Source organism: Phaenicophaeus curvirostris, chromosome 21, assembly GCF_032191515.1.
Source record: "Phaenicophaeus curvirostris isolate KB17595 chromosome 21, BPBGC_Pcur_1.0, whole genome shotgun sequence".
Taxonomy (NCBI): domain Eukaryota; kingdom Metazoa; phylum Chordata; class Aves; order Cuculiformes; family Cuculidae; genus Phaenicophaeus; species Phaenicophaeus curvirostris.
Genome location: NC_091412.1, coordinates 1,800,289 through 1,819,678, shown reverse-complemented (window position 1 = coordinate 1,819,678; position 19,390 = coordinate 1,800,289). Strand labels below are relative to the sequence as shown.

Sequence of the window (19,390 nt, the reverse complement as noted above, 5' to 3'; positions counted from 1 at the left end):
TTCCAACCCAAACTGTAATTTGTTCCAACCCATGCTGTTATTCTATGATCAGCAAAGCACCCAGCAAGAAGAGCCTCTGCCTTCCATGCCCTGGGCTATTTCCTTGTTCCTTTACTATGCGACACCACCCTAGGAAGCATCCCCAGCCAGAAGCAGAGGCCAGAAATGCCAGTGGTAACAAAGCACCCTGCTAATTCCTCGTCCTTCTCTGCGGGTGGTTGAGCCTTCCTGAGAAAACTAAACTAGAACCCATGAAATGCTACAGCCAAAGACTATTTCCACAGGTGTTAGATCAAAGTCTTTGGCTTGAAATTCTCCCCACAGCTCTGGCATTACAAGCCAGGAACATTTCTTTTCCAACTTCAAAATAGCCAACACTAATATTTTTGACCACCAGTTTCTCCTGAAGGTAATAGCAGAGAAAGAAGAACCTTAGAAGCATTCAGCACACAGGACCAACTTCTTAATATCGTTTCCCAGATACAACCACAGGGTTGAATAAGTGCTGAAACCTGATGCAAGACGGTGAGCTGAGCAAGAGCAAAGCCAGGATGAGCTCACTGTGTAGCCACAGCCACTGGCAAGCTGAGCTTTCCTTTCCCTGCTATGGTCCCACCGAGACATCCACAACCCTGGGCTGAAATTCCTCAGCTGGCCACGAAACAACCAATTTCAATATCAAGACAGCACTGAGACGTGACTAATAGAGTCATTGGGCTGGTTTCCAAGTGTAGAAGCAACTGGCCCATGGCGAAGCTGACACCTTCAGCCTTACACACAAGGGATGTGCGTAAACGTCGGCATTTGCAATGGACTGGGGTAGCATTTAAAACAGACTACCACCAAACAAGTCTTGGGACCTTCTCTCCCCAAGAAACACCAAGGAATCGCACTTGAAGGGAAGACTTCTTTTGAAAGACATTACACAGGAAGGAAAAAAGCTTCTTTCTCTCTGAGGATGCCGCAGACTGATCCAAAACCAACACTGCCCAGCAGAAAATATTGGAAAAACCTGCTTTTGATGGCCAGGAGGCTGATGAGCAGACTCCGTTTGTGTTATCCCTTTCCTTTCTGCCCCTCTTATCTTTCCCAACAAGAACTTTCAGAAAGAGATGAAGAGCAGCCACCCCGAGCTCTCCTTGTGGCTCTGCCACCTCTGGACACCACCATCCCTGTTCCTGGGATTTTTCCAGCTCCAGCAGATGTTCCCTTTCCCCTTTACGAGGTGGATGCTCAGCCTTTCTGTCCCTCCATTCCCTGGACGGCTGCCCCATCCCTGGAGGTGTTCAAGGCCAGGTTGGATGGGGCTTGGAACAACCGGATCCAGTGGGAGGTGTCCCTGCTCATGGAAGGAGGGCTGGAACTGGACGGGCTTTAAGGTCCCTTCTGACCCAAACCATTCCATGATTCTGTGATTTACATGATATGACAACACTAAAAGAGAATTTTTAAAGAATGGCTTGTAGGAGAGGAGTTCTGCTTATTTCTTTTCTTTGTGTTGGTGGAGAATAACAGCTGATGGGCAAGAGATGAAAGCACCCTAAGCAGAGACTCCTCACCATGTTTCAGGGAGTTAATTTCATCAAAGAACAGCTTTATGTCTGTTTGAACAGGAATGGAGTGATTCACCAGAGCCAAACCTTGTGCTGGTGCAGACAGACTGACCCTGTCATCTGCACCATGCCAAATTCTCCACCCTCCTTCTCTGGACAGCAATGAGGTGGGAAGGAAAGCAGAAGGAAGACCAGCGAGCTCTGAGCTGTGCATGAAGAAGGTCAGAAAGAGCACTCATGTCTTTTCTTTTTTTCCAGTTCAGACTATCCACTTAATGACCATGTAGTGGAAAGTCAATTGCCAGTGCAGGTCCAGCAGCCAGGACAATCTGACATCCTAGCAGCTCTCAGAGAGGCTGATGTCCTTGTCCTAAAGCAACAAGGCAAGAAGAAATGCCTCTTCTGGAATTCACTTGTGGGAAAGACTGGATTTTTATACTCAGAAAGGAGATGTCAGAAAGCAGATGATGTGCACGTTCAGTTCAAAGACACCTTTTTCGCCTGCTGAAATAACTTAGAAATAACTTAGCTGAATATCACTGTCTACAGCTCCCTGAAAGGAGGTTGTAGAGAGGTGGGTGTTCGTCTCTTCTCCCTAGTGACAGGTGACAGGGTGAGAGCGAATGGACTCAAACCATGTCAGAGCAGGTTCAAATTGGACATTAGGAAAAATTTCTTCATCGAGAGGGTTATTGGGCACTGGCAGAGGCTGCCCAGGGAGGTGGTGGAGTCACCATTCCCTGGAGGGGTTTAAAAGACGGCAGATGAGATGCTCAGGGATATGATTTAGTAGTGGACAGGTACAGTTTGGCTTGATGATCTCAATGGTCTTTTCCAACCTAGGGATTCTGTGATTCAATAAATACTTCAAGTGTGCTCGCACCAGCAAGTCCCAGAGAAGAGGAGCTTTCCCTAATGTGAGTCTCTGCACACCCCAAGGAATGTGGCTCCAGAATTCAGCATGTGCTATTTTCCACACAGGGAAACTGAGGCACAAAGAACTTCCCAAACAGTCTCCAGCAGCGCTGGCTGGGGCTACACCACCCTGCTCCCAACAGCACTGGCCACAGCGCATTTGACACCGCAATGTCTCTTGTTTGGGACAGAAATAGGGCTTTAACCTACATCCATCAAGCACTCACCTGAGTTGGACTCGTTTCCAAGCCCATTACAACACAGACATCCCAGCCCTGCCGCAAGCAGTGATGAGGCACTGGTGAGACCACTCCTCGAATCCTGTGTTCAGTTCTGGGCCCCTCACCACAAGAAGGATGTTGAGGCTCTGGAGCGAGTCCAGAGAAGAGTAACGAAGCTGGGGAAGGGGCTGGAGAACAGGCCTTATGAGGAGCGGCTGAGAGAGCTGGGGGTGTTTAGCCTGGAGAAGAGGAGGCTGAGGGGAGACCTCATTGCTCTCTCCAACTCCCTGAAAGGAGGTTGTGGAGAGGAGGGAGCTGGGCTCTTCTCCCAAGGGACAGGGGACAGGACGAGAGGGAATGGCCTCAAGCTCCACCAGGGGAGGTTCAGGCTGAACATTAGGAAAAAATTTTTCACAGAAAGGGTCATTGGGCACTGGAACGGGCTGCCCTGGGAGGGGGTTGAGTCACCTTCCCTGGAGGGGTTTAAGGGACGAGTGGATGAGATGCTGAGGGACATGGGTTAGTGATTGATGGGAATGGTTGGACTTGATGATCTTGTGGGTCTTTTCCAACCTGGCGATTCTGTGATTCTAAGTAAGACCACAGAGACATGGAAAGAGCCTGTTTCCATCTCCCATGCTGGTGATGCTCAGTGTTTTTAAGGGCACTCGGTTAAGAGCTGTAATCTGAAGAGAGGATGAAAAGTGTAGCTTCATGCGAGAACAGGAGGTGAGGGTAGCAGGCACAGCTCCATACTTGGAATAAACTGGACCACGCTCAATGCTCCCAATTCCCCTCCAAAGCTAGCAGGCACAACTCAAATAAAATTGCAACCCTCCCCTTCGCTTGCCAGGCAGGCAGTCTAGAATTCCCATTCTACAGCCTGACTGGTCGGGAATGGCACACATGATAACAGAGGGGTTTGTTTGCTGGATGAGAGGCTTCCAGGCAGCCTGAGAAAGGGAATTGTGGAGATGAGGGTTTCCTCTCAAAACCCTGCAGAAGAATGGGATGCTGATTGGGAAGGGAACGGATGAGGCCATCAGCTGGAGCAAATTAACTCTGTTTTTCACAGGTTGCTTCAAAAGCCTCCCATCTTCTCACACCAAGACTCAGTCAGCGCTGTGATTTACACCACAGGGAACTGGGAACTTTGCCCCTATTTCATAGGAATATATAATTGAAGGAAAGTCAGTAAGTTCTAGGGGGTTAAGGGAAGAAGTTAAGTCTTCCCCATGTTTTATCTCATGCCTGTGCGATTTTAACTACAGCATAAGATTTTCAACCACTGAGTAGAACAGAGGCTGTTCTGGGTTGGGGTCTGGTATTTGGTACTTCGCTTAGAGGGAACCATAGAGTCATGGAATCAATAAAGTTGGAAAAGACCTCCAAACTCATCCAGTCCAACCATCAGCCCAACCACACCATGCCTACTAAACCATGTCCCACAGTGCAACATCTACACGTTTTTTTAACCCCTCCAGGATTGGAGACTCCCCCACTGCCCTGGGCAGCCTCTGCCAGGGCTTCACCACTCTTCCAGTAAAGACATTTTCCTCATATTCGATCTAAACCTCCCGTGGTGCAACTTGAGGCCATTTCCTCTTGTCTCGTCCCTTGTCACTTGGGAGAAGAGTCTAGCAACCACCTCACCATAACCCCTTTTCCAGGAGCTGCAGAGAGCAATGAGGTCTCCCCTCAGCCTCCTCCTCTCCACACTAAACAGCCCCAGGTCCCTCAGCTGCTCCCACAATCCCTGCTCTCCAGACCCTTCCCCAGCTTCATTCCCTTCTCTGGATGAGCTCCAGCCCCTCAACGTCCTTCTTGGAGTGAGGGGCCCAGAACTGAACCCAGGGTTCAAGCTGAGGCCTCACCAACACTGAGTCCAGGGAGACAATCCTATTCCTGCTCCTGCTGATCCAAGCCATGATGCTGTTGGCCTTTGTGGCCACCTGAGCACACCTGCTCACTCAAAGGGAAGAAGCTCTGAAGGTAAATCCTTTCTTGACGACTTTCATTATAACTTCCCTCTCCTGCACCAGGGAATGTGGATCCACCGTGGCAGGTTCCTCCAGAAGCGGGTGAGTGAGGTGCTGCAGCTACACGGGTGGGATCCTCCCAGATCACTCAGTCTCTTCTGAGAAATGCAACATTAAGCCATTTGGCTCAGCAAAAAGATTAGTAAATGCCCAACCTTGCTAAGGAAGAACTAAGGAACGGGCCACACAAAGATTCAATTACATTAAAATTCAATTAATACTGCTATTTCAAATAGCTTTAAACATTAAATACCTTTAATTTCAAACACTCACTTCCAACAAACAATTTAAGGTGATGCCAGCCTACGCTAATGCTTTAATACCAAACCCCTTACGTCAGCCTAGGTAAGCAGGACATGCCAGCTGCCAAGATTTTAAGGCAAGTCCCTGATGGAAACACAACCAGAAAGGACTGAAGCACAAACATGGCTTAATTTCACTTAATTTAAACAGGTGAGACCGCTCCTCAAGTCCTGTGTTCAGTTCTGGACCCCTCACCACAAGAAGGATGTTGAGGCTCTGGAGCGAGTCCAGAGAAGAGCAACAAAGCTGGTGAGGGGGCTGGAGAACAAGAGGAGCGGCTGAGAGAGCTGGGGGTGCTTAGCCTGGAGAAGAGGAGGCTGAGGGGAGACCTCATTGCTCTCTGTAACTACCTGAAAGGAGGTTGTGGAGAGGAGGGAGCTGGGCTCTTCTCCCAAGTGACAGGGGACAGGACAAGAGGGAATGGCCTCAAGCTCCACCAGGGGAGGTTCAGGCTGGACATCAGGAAAAAAATTTTCACAGAAAGGGTCACTGGGCACTGGCAGAGGCTGCCCAGGGAGGGGGTTGAGTCACCTTCCCTGAAGGGGTTTAAGGGACGGGTGGATGAGGCGCTGAGGGACATGGGTTAGTGATTGATGGGAATGGTTGGACTCAATGATCATGTGGGTCCTTTCCAACCTAGTGATTCTATGATTCTATGATTCTAATTCAGTAAGTCCAGCTGAACAGCTAACTTCAGCAAGTAAACGAACAAATCAAGAGCATAATAGGGAAACGCACGTTTTCAAATCTGCAAGTAAAACTGGAAGCTGAGAGGCCAAGAGCACTAATTCTGGTGACCACAAGTGCAATTCCTTGAGTACAATACTGGTGCAGTTTGGGCACCATGGGACAAAAAGGATCCAAAACTACTGGAGGGCTCCTCATGCCAGAGCGGGGCACGGATTTGAGGAGAGAGTGTGAGGAGCAGCAGAAGTCCCTGGGTCTGCTGAGCCTGGAGAAGATGAGACTGAGGGGAGACCTCATTGCACCCTGCAGCTTCCTCACATGGGGAGGAGGAGGAGCAGGCGCTGAGCTCTTCTCCCTGGGGACCAAGGAGAGGAGCCAAGGGAATGGCAGGAAGCTGTGCCAGGGGAGGGTTAGGTTGGACATGAGGAGAAGGTTCTTCCCCCAGAGGGTTGTGGAGCCCTGGAACAGCTCCCAGGGAAGCAGTCACGGCACCAGGGCTGACAATATTCCAGAAGCGTTTGGCCAAGGCCCTGAGCCCCACGGTGTGAATGTTGGGGTGTCCTGTGCAGGGACAGGAGTTGGACTTGATGATCCTTGTGGGTCCCTTCCAACTTGGGACATGCTATGAGTCTATGAATTACTACTCAAATTAATGAATCAACTATTTTTAAATGCAAAATGCATTTTGAGATGTTTACTTTGTCTGCCCTACATATCCAGCATATTTTGAGTTTATTAACTGATCAAATAACATTAAAATATTAGTTTTCTGCATGTAAAACTCTTGTTCTCATCTCAGTGTAACTTGAGTCAGAAATACAAAAAAATAAATCAAACGTGTAAACCCAAAATTCACTGTTTCCCACCAGAATAAAAACATACAACATTAATCACCCCGCCGAACAGCTGCCTAAATAAATGTCCCCAGACCCACCAGTCTCCTTGCTCACAAAAGGAAGTATCCAATTACCCCAAGCAGAAGCAGCTTTTTACAACCAAACAGGAAAACATCCTCCATCTAACAGAACAACCGAAAAAAAAGAATCCTACCCACAAAACCAGGCTGCTTAAATCAAGATTCCCTCCTTGCTGATTTTGGCTGTGGTCACCACCATGGATGTAGGTCATTCACACACACACCCCAAACTGCTTCACACATTCTGCCTTCACTCAGGAAGCTGCCAGCAGCCATCAGGAGCAAAAGTCCAGTCCAGGAGTGGGGAAAACTGGATCCACATAGATGGGATACATGGAATCACAGAATCACAGAATAACCAGGTTGGAAGAGACCCACCGGATCACCGAGTCCAACCGTTCCTACCAAACACTAAACCATATCCCTCAGCACCTCATCCACCCGTCCCTTAAACCCCTCCAGGGAAGGTGACTCAACTCCCTCCCTGGGCAGCCTCTGCCAGTGCCCAATGACCCTTTCTGTGAAAATTTTTTTCCTAATGTCCAGCCTGAACCTCCCCTGGCGGAGATTGAGGCCATTCCCTCTCGTCCTGTCCCCTGTCACTTGGGAGAAGAGCCCAGCTCCCTCCTCTCCACAACCTCCTTTCAGGGAGTTGGAGAGAGCAATGAGGTCTCCCCTCAACCTCCTCTTCTCCAGGCTAAACACCCCCAGCTCTCTCAGCCGCTCCTCTTGTTCTCCAGCCCCTTGCTCAGCTTCGTTGCTCTTCTCTGGACTCGCTCCAGAGCCTCAACATCCTTCTTGTGGTCAGGAGCCCAGAACTGAACACAGGATTCGAGGAGCGGTCTCACCAGTGCCAAGAACAGAGGGAGAAGAACCTCCCTGGAATGCTTTGCTAACCTGATTTGGGTGGGCTCAGGGTGGACCAGGCCCTTGGACTTATTCAACACCAGTAAAACCCAGAGCAGATGCAGTAGGAGCTGGGGCTCTTTTTGCACCCCTCAGGTCCAGCCTGAGGCACTCACCCCCTTGCCATCTCACGGCCCTCCAACCTCTTGCTTTCCTCTTGCTGTGAGAGGTGAGGGGCCCTAGACGACTCTCAGAGAGATGGCACCAGTCCCCACCACAAGCATCGTGCTCCATGGGACCGGCTCTGCAGGAGGGGTGGGAATGGGGAGAGAGGCGTCCCAGCAAAGACCCTCAGCACGTCTCCAGCTAAAATAACCGTTTCCCGCCATGGACTGCAAAATGCTGAGGGCACATCTGCTCTCCTTCCTCAGCAGATTTTGCTTTCCTCTGCTGGGATTTAATTGTTGTGCCAAGATCTGCCTGGCCTTGGGGAGGACGGGGGCGAAGGAACAGCTCTGCAGAACAAGACAGTAATTAATTGCTTGCCAGCTCCCAGCCATCCCCCAAGTGGGTTCAGTTTAAGCATCCCCAGAGGCAGAGGAAGCTCTGGGAGCGTTTCCCAGCGTGGTACCTGGCCACAGGACCAGGGGCTCCCCAGCACGGATTTGCTTAAGGCCTCATGCCCTTCGGTCCTGCAAACACAGGGAATCTCTGCCTTTGCACAGACTATGAGAGATGAATAGAAACCCAGCACATGCCTCCCCATCCTCTAGAAAAACAGGCATCCCCATCCCCTGCACTTGAGGGTCCTACTCAGAGTGTGATCTAGTTAGTTAGGCTCTCCTTAAATAAATAAATGTTCATCTTAGAGCAGCTTCCAGGACTGAAAAGGGCTCCAGGAAAGCTGGGAAGGGGCTCTGGATCAAAGAATGCAGGGACAGGCTGGGGGGGGATGGTTTTGAGCTGAAAGAGGGGAGATTGAGAGCAGATCTGAGGCAGAAATGTTTTGCTGTGAGGGTGGGGAGGCCCTGGCCCAGGCTGCCCAGAGCAGTGGTGGCTGCCCCATCCCTGGAGGGGTTCAGGGCCAGGTTGGATGGGGCTTGGAGCCCCTGATCCAGTGGGAGGTGTCCCTGCCCATGGCAGGGGTGGGACTGGATGAGCTTTAGGGTCCCTTCCAACCCAAACCATTCTGTGATTCTATGATCTCAACTCAATTACTATTGGAAGCTTAGGGACGGTGCCTCCGAAATAATGTCTTGTGCAACACAAGAACACAATCCCCTGCTCCCCACGAGTACAACCACAAACATTGCAAAATCTCGCAGGGATGGGCAGGCAGAGCAGCGCCAGTGGGAAGCAGGAGCAGATCTGCAGCAAAGCAGCCCTGGCAATGCTGATGCTGTCTCTCAGAAACGAACCTCAAAGGCAAAGGGGACATTAAAGCACCCACAGTGGCAGCCCGATCAACCGCCTGCGCAGAGCAGACCTCAGGGAAACCCTCTGTGGGCCAACAAGGATGCACAGGCTGCGGGAACCCTGCAAAACCCAGAAACACCTCATAAAGAAGATCCTCCACCGATATCAAACCCAAGTCCTGCTCTGTAATGGCAAGAGAGACAAGCCTCTAGGAAGATTATATTATAATATAAAGAGGTCCTAAGGAATCAGACATTCACTGAGATACTCAAAGGCATGAGGAAGGAGGCATCTCCCTTCTGCTGGCTCCGGTGCATGGTCCAGGCTCTCCCTCGAGCAGGCAATGCTGTGCGCTCAAACCCTCGCACAAAGAAAGCATCACTGCCTTTGAAAGACAGGATGTCTGGAGGGTAGAGAGTCTTGAAAAGATCTGAGAAAGCTGGAAGCAGGTCCAGCAAAGCAGCAAGGTCAGAGCCAAGAGTAATTGGAGCTAAAACCTTCCACTCGGGGAACGAGAATTTAGTTTTTGCTTTTAGAGGCAAGATTAAATTTACCATTCGTTGGTGTTTTCGCCAAAACTGGGAGGATAAAGCAGCTGAGATACACAAAAGAGAGAAAGGGAAGTAGGAGTTAAATCCCATTAGGCTTTTGGCTAGGGTGTGCAGAAGTTAAAAGCTAAAAAAAAAGTCCTGTATCTCTTTGTACAAGAATGAATATTAACATCTAACCATCTCCCTTACCTCTGACTAGGCCATGGTCACCAACTCCCCAATACAGAGAATATTATTAGTGATCTAAAGCTGTCGAGAAGTTAAAACATACTGGACTTCAAGTGCATTCCCCTCCATCCTTGAGCCCCCCTGCACACCCCAACACACCATCCCAGATCCAGCACCAGGACCTGCAGGGAGATCTCTCCCCATGCAGACGTCACACCCCCGCACTGGCAAGAGGGAGAAGGCTTCCTCAGACACGGGGGTTTAACAGTTTGAAGCAAGATAAAAAGAGAAAAAGGGGGAAAAAATAGGTGCATGCCAGGCTGTCTGAGGGCTGGAGTCCCGAGCTGTCTGCGTTTCACATCAGATGTGAAAGCAGCAGCCTGGAGGGGGGAGAAAAAGACACATTCCTGCTATTGTATAAACAGATAAAATGCTGAATAGGGGCTGGCTTGCAACTGCAACCATGAAACTCTCCCAGCTTGGAGATGTCTAGCTCCGGAGAGGGTGCAGGCAGGACCTGCTCCTCTGCCCACCTCCTCTGGCCACCAGCAGCCAGCCCAGCTGACCCCAGCCCAGCTCTGCAGGGCCAGAGGAAGGAAACCAAGGTCTGAGCCAGCAGTTTCATCTATTACCCTTTTGGAGGAGGCAACTTTGCACTGCATCCCCTCCCAGATCCCATGCTACGGCAGGTGCAGGAGCCACCCCCTCCCCAGGCACGCAGCCCTCAGAGCCCACGGCATTTCCAGAAAGGCTGAGCCAGGGACCCTTGGCTGTGGAGGGAGGCATCCAGGACATGCTTCTCAGATGCAAGCAGACATATGAACACGGATCTCACCCCTGCTCAGGCTCTTCTACTGCTGTCCCTGCAGCAAGCAGGTCCTGCCTGTGTGCATTGTGTGTGTTGCATTAATGAATCCACTAGCAAGGCTGATTTCTTATGCGTGTGATTCCCCAATCCCAGGGGGACATCTCTGTACGAAGAGAAAAACCGCTCTGCTCCGTGCCAGTGTCAGGGTGAGCATCACTGCCCCACACAGGGTCTCCAGGGATTGAGCCCACGCTGCCAAGCACGTACCATGCTGCCTTCCCTGGTGCTGCCTGACCTCCTCCTCCTTCCCTGCATCTCAGCATCCTCCAAAGACGCATTTTCCTTAGCAGGAGCAGCAGCAGACACCTTCTAGGAGGCTAATTAAAACCAGGCTGCTCACATGCCAAGCAGACATCACGATGAATCCACCTGCACATCCCAAGGGAGGGAAGGAAAAAGAGCAGAAGGAATCAGGATGGGAAGCAAGCAGAGAAAGGATGCTGCAAGGGAGAAGCTTGCGGCAGGGCAGGGTTAGGGACCATGGTGAGAAGACCAGAGACACCCATTTGGGAAAGAAAACACCCTAATGGTTAGAAATAACTGTGGGGAGTGCTGATGGTTTCATCAGCAACCCTAACCAAAGGAAATGAGGGCTCATCCTAACGCTGCCCTGCCGGGTTACCCAACTTCCACCACACAGGCAGAAAGGGCACCCAGGCTCAGCCCCCGCTCCCTGTCCCCGGGGACCCCCACTCATAAAAGAAAAAAAACCCAATTCTGCAAGCCTCTTCATTCCTGCCCTCCTGCCAGCAGCTCAGAGGCTGCACGGAGCCAAGCAACTCCAGCCCTGGTCACCTCTGATGAATCGGCTGGTCTTAGCGCCTAAGATAGGGAACTAGGTTTTCACTTGCCTGGAAGAAGCGATGCTGAAGGTCCTCCAGCATCCCAGGGGCTACAGGGTGGCCTCTGCAGGCATGGTGCCCCAGGGCAGACAGGGGGCACAGAGAGGCACAGTCCAGCTATGAGGGATCCGCAGGCTGCAGCTAAGCTGCATCTCATCAACCACACCACACTGCTCCCCAAGGTCTGCTCTAGAAGTCAATAAGCACGTCAAACTGCACGGCTGAAGACGAACATTGAAGTAGTTTTGGCATCATCAGGGATTCAAGGCTGGTGCAAAGCCAGGGGCCAACATCCTTCAGGGAGAAAGTTGGAATCTGAGACAAGGCACCACCGAAAAACATCCCTTCATCCTGATGAGCTGCCAGAGACGCTACAGCCACCACAGATCATAGACTCATAAAATACTTCAGGCTGGAAGGGACCTTTACAGGTCATCCAGTCCAACACCGCTGCAGGAGCAGGGACATCTTTAACCACATCAGGTTGCTCAGGGACCCTGCAACCTGACCTTGAATGTTTCCAGGAATGGGGCCACCACCACCTCCCTGGACAACCTGGGCCAGTGCTTCATCCTCACAGCAAAACACTTCTTCCTTAGATCTCATCTCAGTGTCCCCTCTTGTAGCTCAAAACCATTGCCCTCGTCCTCTCCCTGCCCTCCCTGATCCAGAGCCCCTCCCCAGCTTTCCTGGAGCCCCTTTCAGCACTGGAAGCTGCTCTAAGGTCTCCCCGCAGCCTTCTCTTCTCCAGGCTGAACAACCCCAACTCTCTCAGCCTGACCTCGTGCGGGAGGTTCTCCAGCCCTCGCATCATCTCCGTGGCCTCCTCTGGCCTCGCTCCAACAGCTCCATGTCCTGAGGAACTGATCTGACAACTGATCCACCTCGATGACGTCTACTACACAATGGCATCTCTGCCTCTGAAGAGTAGTTTGGGGAATAAATACCGCCAAAAGCACTCCTGACCCACAATGTGTACCATGAAGGTGCATATTGTGTAACACACAGTGTAACACACAGACCAGGCTGATACTGGGCCACAAAATCATAGAATCACCAGGTTGGAAAAGACCCATCAGATCATCGAGTCCAACCATACCTATCAAATACTAAACCATGTCCCTCAGCACCTCGTCCACTCGTCCCTTAAAGCCCTCCAGGGAAGGTGACTCAATCCCCTTTCTGGGGAGCGTGTTCCAGTGCCCAATGACCCTTTCTGTGAAAAATTTTTTCCTAATGTTTCCTTATGTTCAGAACCTCTTACTGAGTGTGCAAAGTTACACCCAGAGGCCAAACACATCTCCACAGGTGGCTGCTTTTCAAGCCTACCTGGGTGCAATGCTGCCCAACTGGTCTGAACTCAGGGAAACCTTCCTCTCTCCATCTCAGCAACTCCAAGCACCCATGAGATGCCAGTAATGACTTCCCAGGTAGGTTTGGAAACACTTTTATCGCTCTCTTTAGAGCTGCAGAAGCAGTTCTTACCCTTCCCAGGAAGGCTGCAGCCCTCCTACTGTCTTGTCGCCACCTTCATAGCCCTGCACCAAAGTCTCCCCAACAGCTCCTGCCTCCCAAAAAGTGCCAAATCCTGAGTGCTGGGGTAAGAATCTAGGGACAGGGAGGCAGGGCTTGGTGTGATATAATCCTCAGGGACAACGAGCATAAGTTGGCTGACATTTAATGCACTTAAGCATTAATTTAAGCAGAAGCACTGCCCCTAAGAACTGCTTTTTAACTCATCACGCAGCCCTTTGCGCTGGTGTAGGGAGAAGAAGGGCACAGGAGCCCAAACTGTCTCTACATTAGCTATTTTAAAGGTTTTCTTTACTATTCCCACTGGCCAAGCCTCCTCTTATGATCAAGATATTCATCATTTAATTAACAAAGCATCCCTGTGTCTCGCAGTCCCGACGGCACCATGCAGCTGCTCCGAAGTAGCAAGCATTTAATCACCGACCCAGCAGGACAGACATAGGGACACATCACGCCTTGCTCTTCCCACCTGCTCCAAAACCCAAAGGTTGGCTTTGAAGGAGGCACAGGAATGCCTGCACCCACATCAGGGATGTTTTGGGGGACAAACCATGGGGATGGCAGGCTGCCCACGGCAAAGAGGCAGCTGCCTGCACCCAGGGCACAGGGTTGGCATGGGTAGGCATCAAGCACGTTGGCCTCCAGCCCCTTCTCGCGAATCGGAGTTGTCGTGGTGTCTTTGGTCCCATTTGGGAACCTGATCCCTCTCCCCTGCCCTTCACTCCCTGCCCAGGCAAGGCTGGCATGAGCAGAGAAGCCACCTAAGAAGTCATGAAGCTTTGCTGCACCTTGGACCTCACCATTTGGCTTCAAGCCATCTTCAGTGCCTGAGTTTCTTCCTACAACACTTTGCAACAAAGTTGGGTAAGGTGCTGGAGAACAAGTGTTACGAGGAGCGGCTGAGAGAGCTGGGGTTGTTTAGCCTGGAGAAGAGGAGGCTGAGGGGAGACCTCATTGCTCTCTACAACTACCTGAAAGAAGGTTGTAGAGAGGAGGGAGCTGGGCTCTTCTCCCAAGGGACAGGGGACAGGACAAGAGGGAATGGCCTCAAGCTCCACCAGGGGAGGTTCAGGCTGAACATGAGGAAAAAATTTTTCACAGAAAGGGTCATTGGGCACTGGCAGAGGCTGCCCAGGGAGGGGGTTGAGTCACCTTCCCTGGAGGGGTTTAAAAGGTGGGTAGACGAGGTGCTGAGGGACATGGTTTAGTGGCAGATAGGGATGGTTGGACTCGATGATCCAAGAGGTCTTTTCCAACCTGGCGATTCTATGATTCTCCTTTTGGTTTTTGTGTTTTGTTTTAACTCCTGGTACTGCTTTACACCTCCTGCAGGTGATGCCCAGAGCTGGTGGCTGTTTCCTCTCCCACCAGCCCAGCTTCCATCCGCTGGAGCAGCAGCAACAGCCCAGCAAAAACTCCACATTGAGCCATAACCAATAGCAAATTCTTTGAGCAAAACGTAATGTGCTGGGAAACGCTTCACCATTTCACTTGGGAAAACGATCCGTTTGGCAGTGGAAAGGAGGAAAACATGCTTTGTTTTACAAATCCTCTCCCCAGCAGGAGAGACACTCCCAGAATTTAATATACTGACAGCGCTTGGCTGCTTTAACCACTGAAACTCAAGAGCACGTCAAAAAAATAAAGTAAAAAAAAAAAAAGCAATACACTATACAGTAAAGCTGTCCTGTTCTGCAATTGCTGGCATCAGGCACAGCAATTCATTGGCACAGAGGAGCTGCAATTCTCACACCCATGGTCAAGCACTGGAAGAGGCTACCCAGGGCAGTTGGGGAGTCTCCATCCCTGGTTCAAAACCGTGTAGACATGGCACTTCCAGACATGGATTACGGGGGACAGTGGGGTTGGGCTGATGGTTGGACTGGATGAGCTCAGAGGGCTTTTCCAACCTTAATGATTCTATGACAGCCAAAAGAGTTGGGGTGCAGGGTCTGAGAGCAGGGTCCCGGGTTTCTCTAAGTGCTGGACATCCTTAACTAGTTCAATTTTCACCCTCTTTTAGGGTGAGGCCCGGCAGCAGCTCACTGCAGGAAAGCAGAGAAGAGGCTGACAGGTAAATCTAGGAAGCCACTTCATAGCACAGAAGCCGGATGCAAAATTATTCAGCACAAGAATTACTTCCATGAAAGGCAACCACCCAGGCTCCATCCAGGTGATGCAAGTTTCTTTGCAACTCCAAACTCCAGCCTCCAGAAAGCATTAACTGTTTCAGTGCATTTCCATTTCTCCTCCAACGCATTTAACTGCCAAAAGCATTCTGCGTGCAGCACTGGCAAGGATGGCTTAGAGGAAAAACACACCTCAAAGTGGGCAGCGGGTGGCACTTTTTGGGGAGGAGATTTTAATTTTGCAGTGTGGTGTTGGGGCTCCAGGCAGTCAACAGCGTTATTAGAGCAGGAGCAAAGAACAAACGGTATCTCTAGCTCAAGAAACTGTCATTGAACCAGGCTGGCTGTGCCAAAGGAGCACAGACCCTTTCGAAGAGCCGCTGCCAACTCCCACGTGCAGTAATAACATAAATGTTATTTTGAGGGCAAGCGTTGGGATCCAATTGCCTCCACACCAGAGACCACTCCTGACCTCTTGGAACAGCAGCCTCAAAGCAAATAACTCTGTCTGCTGGTCACATTTTTTACCTTTCTGAACTAAAAGAAGTCCACTTTGTATCTTAGTGCTTTTATAGCTGTTTCCAACCTCCAAGCATTCTTGGAAACACTAATTAATCCTTATGAGAGCCTGTAAAGAAAACAGCATCGCTTGCATTTCAGGGGAGGGCAGCAGGATGGATAAGCTCAGTGAAATGCAAAAGGATGGATAAGCTCGGTGAAATGCAAAAGGCTACACTGGATAGTGGTGCCAGTGATGGAGCTGGAAGGGCAGGACGATGTTTAAATAAGGTTTTGTTGCCCTGCCCTTTGGCTGGTGATCAAACACAGATTTTGTGGGAGCCCTGGTAGGCAGGAGGGGAAGCCCCCAAACCAGGTGGGCTGGGCAGGGCGTTATGTCAAGAAAAGCTGAAAAGCTGGTCAGCCTCAGGTCTGGTAACTCGCTCATCTTACTCAAGTCAAAAAAAAAGCACGGAGCACCTCCAGACGTGGGGATGGCATCACCTACCCCCTCGCAAGCACGCTGAGCTGGCTTCAAAGCTTGGTAAAGTCAGTGGAAAGGTTCCCAGTGAGCTAAACGGCGAGGATTTTCAAATAAAAAGTCTAAATGCAGCTGAGAGCTGGGCACCAGGTCGCTAGGTTTGCTCAGAAAACCCTAGCTTAGCAGCAGCATCACATGTTACATTAGCAACTACACGGACCAACCAACACCACAGCCCCTCTCGCTGGACACCGTATAAATGGCTCATGGGGACAGGTCTCCACCCCACCAGGCAGAAGCGTCCATCCCTCTCTGCACGGGGAAGCTCATCCTTCCCTCCAAATCCTTGTTTTCGGGCTGGGATACAGCAGGAGCTCAGTTCTTGATAGGAATGGTTGGACTCGATGATCTAGGGTGTCTTTTCCAACCTAGTGATTTTATGATTCTTGAAGTGCTGCCTCTCAGTCCCAGCTCCTTGGGAGCAATCCAAGCATCCCTTGCAGCCACCAATGCACCCCTAAAATGCCACCTCCCAAAAACCAGCCTATGGAAAACCACAGCAACTGGGATTTGTTCACTGGGGCATCCCACATTCACTACCGAAGGCGAGGAACAATACTGCCTCATTAAAATATGCTTCGAGTCTATTATAGTATCTAGGACAAAGTGTTCCCTATTTTGACACTCTCAGATATATTTTATCAGAGCAAGCTCTTCAGCTAACACTCACTCACAAAGACTTATCTAACTGTAACAGGTCTCTCTCTTCCCCCAGCATTTTAAAGTTCATTTCTAGCTTTTTTTTTTTTCTCCTCCCTAGTCAGATGATGGGATACCCCCACGGCCAGATTTGTCACCGGAGCAGCCACCGTGACACATCCCAACTCTGTGCCAACCCGGGGGGAGGGAGAGGACAGTCCAGAGCATCTGAAGCCAGAGACAACTTGGGAGCGACTCACAGTACTTCACAGGCACCAAGATTTATTTTTTTGGGGGGTGTTCAATAGAAACATCTTCTAAAAGATGCCTTTCTGCCCTTGTCAACGAGCTGCTGGTGCAAGGATAAAGCTCTGGCGCGGCTAAGAAGGTGCGACATTTGGGGACAGATCTACCTAACTCATAGATGCTTCTGTCCCATGGGGTCTCCCCAGCCACATCTCAACCCACGACGGCCCCACAGATCCCACGTGGAGAGGTCATTGTCCCAAGGAGTTGTACCCCCTGCTCCCAGCGAGGTGGCACGTTCCTCTCCAGAAAAGAATTTTATCTCAAACTAAGAGTAAATCGCGACAGAGTTCAATAAAGGAACGTGAACAACACATGAAACTGTTCAGATTCCTGGGCTGCTCCAAAGATAATCCCGAGTCACGCAAACCAGCCAGGCAGAAGGACCCTGGCCAACGGGGTAAATGGAAATGCCCCTCGCAGGGGCGAGAAGGGGACATGCCCTAAACAACACCTCCACTTGCTAAAAAGTTAACAGGACCAGAAAATGGGGAGAAAATGCAAGAAAAAAAAACCAAACACAAAATCAAGAAGAAAACTCCAAGACCAGCTGTTTCCACGCAGACAGACCGACCCAGAGCAGATATATGGGGCAAGCCAGCAGCTCCCAATGCCCAGCACAGAGCCCAGCAACTTTTCCCCAGGTGGTAAAACTGGTTACGCCGAACAGCTGGGCGCCTCACAGGCTCCTTTGGAGAAACATCAAGCTCGATACAGGTCTGGTTTCAGTTTGCATGGAAAACTTGCTGGTTTTCAAAACCCTGCGTACCCCAGTGCCTTGAAAATGCCCAGCACTTTGGTCTTTTTATCACCATCTGTCAGTAGAAAAGGTTAAATGCTGATTTGCTGGAGGCAGAGCAGAGCTCTTCAGCTGCTTTTCTGTTGCTCACAGCAACTTTTCCACAGTTTCGTTTCTCAGCTGATGCCCAGCGAGAACAGACTTCCAAGGGGAAAGGTCTCGGCTCCGTACAATTCGCTTCCCACTCACTCATTTCTACAAACCCCAGTCAACACCACCAAAACTCCACCAAGTGATCAAAACAGAACAAGAGGCAAAGCAAAGCTGCCAACTGTTGGTTATTTCTGAGCCAGGAAGAGCTGATTCTCAAACTGCCGGCTCCAATTGCCTCGGTGCTTTTACAGATCTGCTTTAAACACCAAAACTTTTGGAAAGTTGAGTGGGAACCTCTTCGAGTGGGTTGCGCACAGTGCAGCCTCAGAGATATCAGCCCAAGCAATGAAGGGAAGGAAAAAAACGCAGCCGGCAGGGTTCCTCGCTGTAGACAATGCAGAACACATCCCTGGGGTTATTTTCCCATCTCCAACATCATGACCACCCTGCAGCTCCTCGGTCGCTTCCCCAAGATGCCACCACAAAAAGTTAGACCCGCAGAACCCGAGCGCACCCGCTCTTCGCTAGCTGGGATGCTTTTAGCTCCTTAGACTACAGCAAGCAGGCAGCCCCCCCACCCCACCCCCAGGAGATACCTGCCCATCCTCACCTGCCGCAGGTGTCTCAGCAGCTCGGTGGCCTCCTCCTGCTTGCCCTGCTTCACCAGCACCAGCATGTCCTGGATCATGCAGATCCGCCGGTGGTAAGGGGGCAAGCTGCTGCCACCAGCCTTCCCAAACTTCTCGCCAGACTTCACCACCAGGGAGGTGAGGAAGTCCCCCCTTTCCCTGGGGGGCACTTTCTTGCGGTGATGGGTTGGAGAGCTCTCCCCAGCGCCGCCCGGCTGGCACCCCTTGGTCTGCTTGGTGCCCATGGCGAGTGGCCCCGGGGCTGCATGCAAGGGGAGGATCGGGGCTGGAAGCCACGGAGAGGATGGGGGGCACGGGGGGGTGGTAAGAAAAGGGCTGGGGGAAGGGGGCACAGGGGATGCAGAAAGAGGTGGGGGAGATGCACAAGGGGTGCACGAGGGGATGGGGGGATGCGCAAAGGGTTTGGGGTGCACAGAGGGATGCACAAGGGATTTGGGGAGGCACAAGGGATACAAGAGGGGTTAGGGGAGATGCACGAGGGGTTCAGAGGGTGCAGGAGGGGTTTGGGGTGCACAAAGGGGCGCACAAGAGGTGGAAGGGGCGGATGCACAGGGGTTTGGGGTGGACAGAGGGATGCACAAGGGGCCGAAGGGGGGTGCACAAGGGATTTGGGGTGCACAAAGGAATGCACAAGGGATTTCAGGGTGCACAAGGGATACAAAAGGGGGTAGGGAAGATACACAAGAGGTTGCAGGAGGGGTTTGGGGTGCACAAGAGGTGGAAGTGGAGGATGCACAAGGGGTTTGGGGCGGACAGAGGGATGCACAGAGGGTTTGGGGTGCACAGAGGGATGCACAAGGGGTTTGGGGTGCACGGAGGGATGCAGAAAGGGTCAAAGAGGGGTGCACAGAGGGTCTGGGGTGCACAGAGGGATGCA

General features: G+C 51.2%; 1 protein-coding gene across 1 annotated transcript in view; it reads right to left on the bottom strand.

Moving 5' to 3' along the window:
- LRRC75A (leucine rich repeat containing 75A) overlaps nt 1-18,820 on the bottom strand; it is a 107,269-nt gene extending 88,449 nt beyond the window's left edge. Inside the window, exon 1 of the mRNA XM_069873989.1 lies at nt 18,474-18,820. Within this exon, the coding sequence (XP_069730090.1) occupies nt 18,474-18,737 (264 nt within the window). The 5' untranslated portion in view covers nt 18,738-18,820. The remainder of the gene's footprint in view (nt 1-18,473) is intronic.
- Between the last annotated feature and the right edge of the window lie 570 nt (nt 18,821-19,390).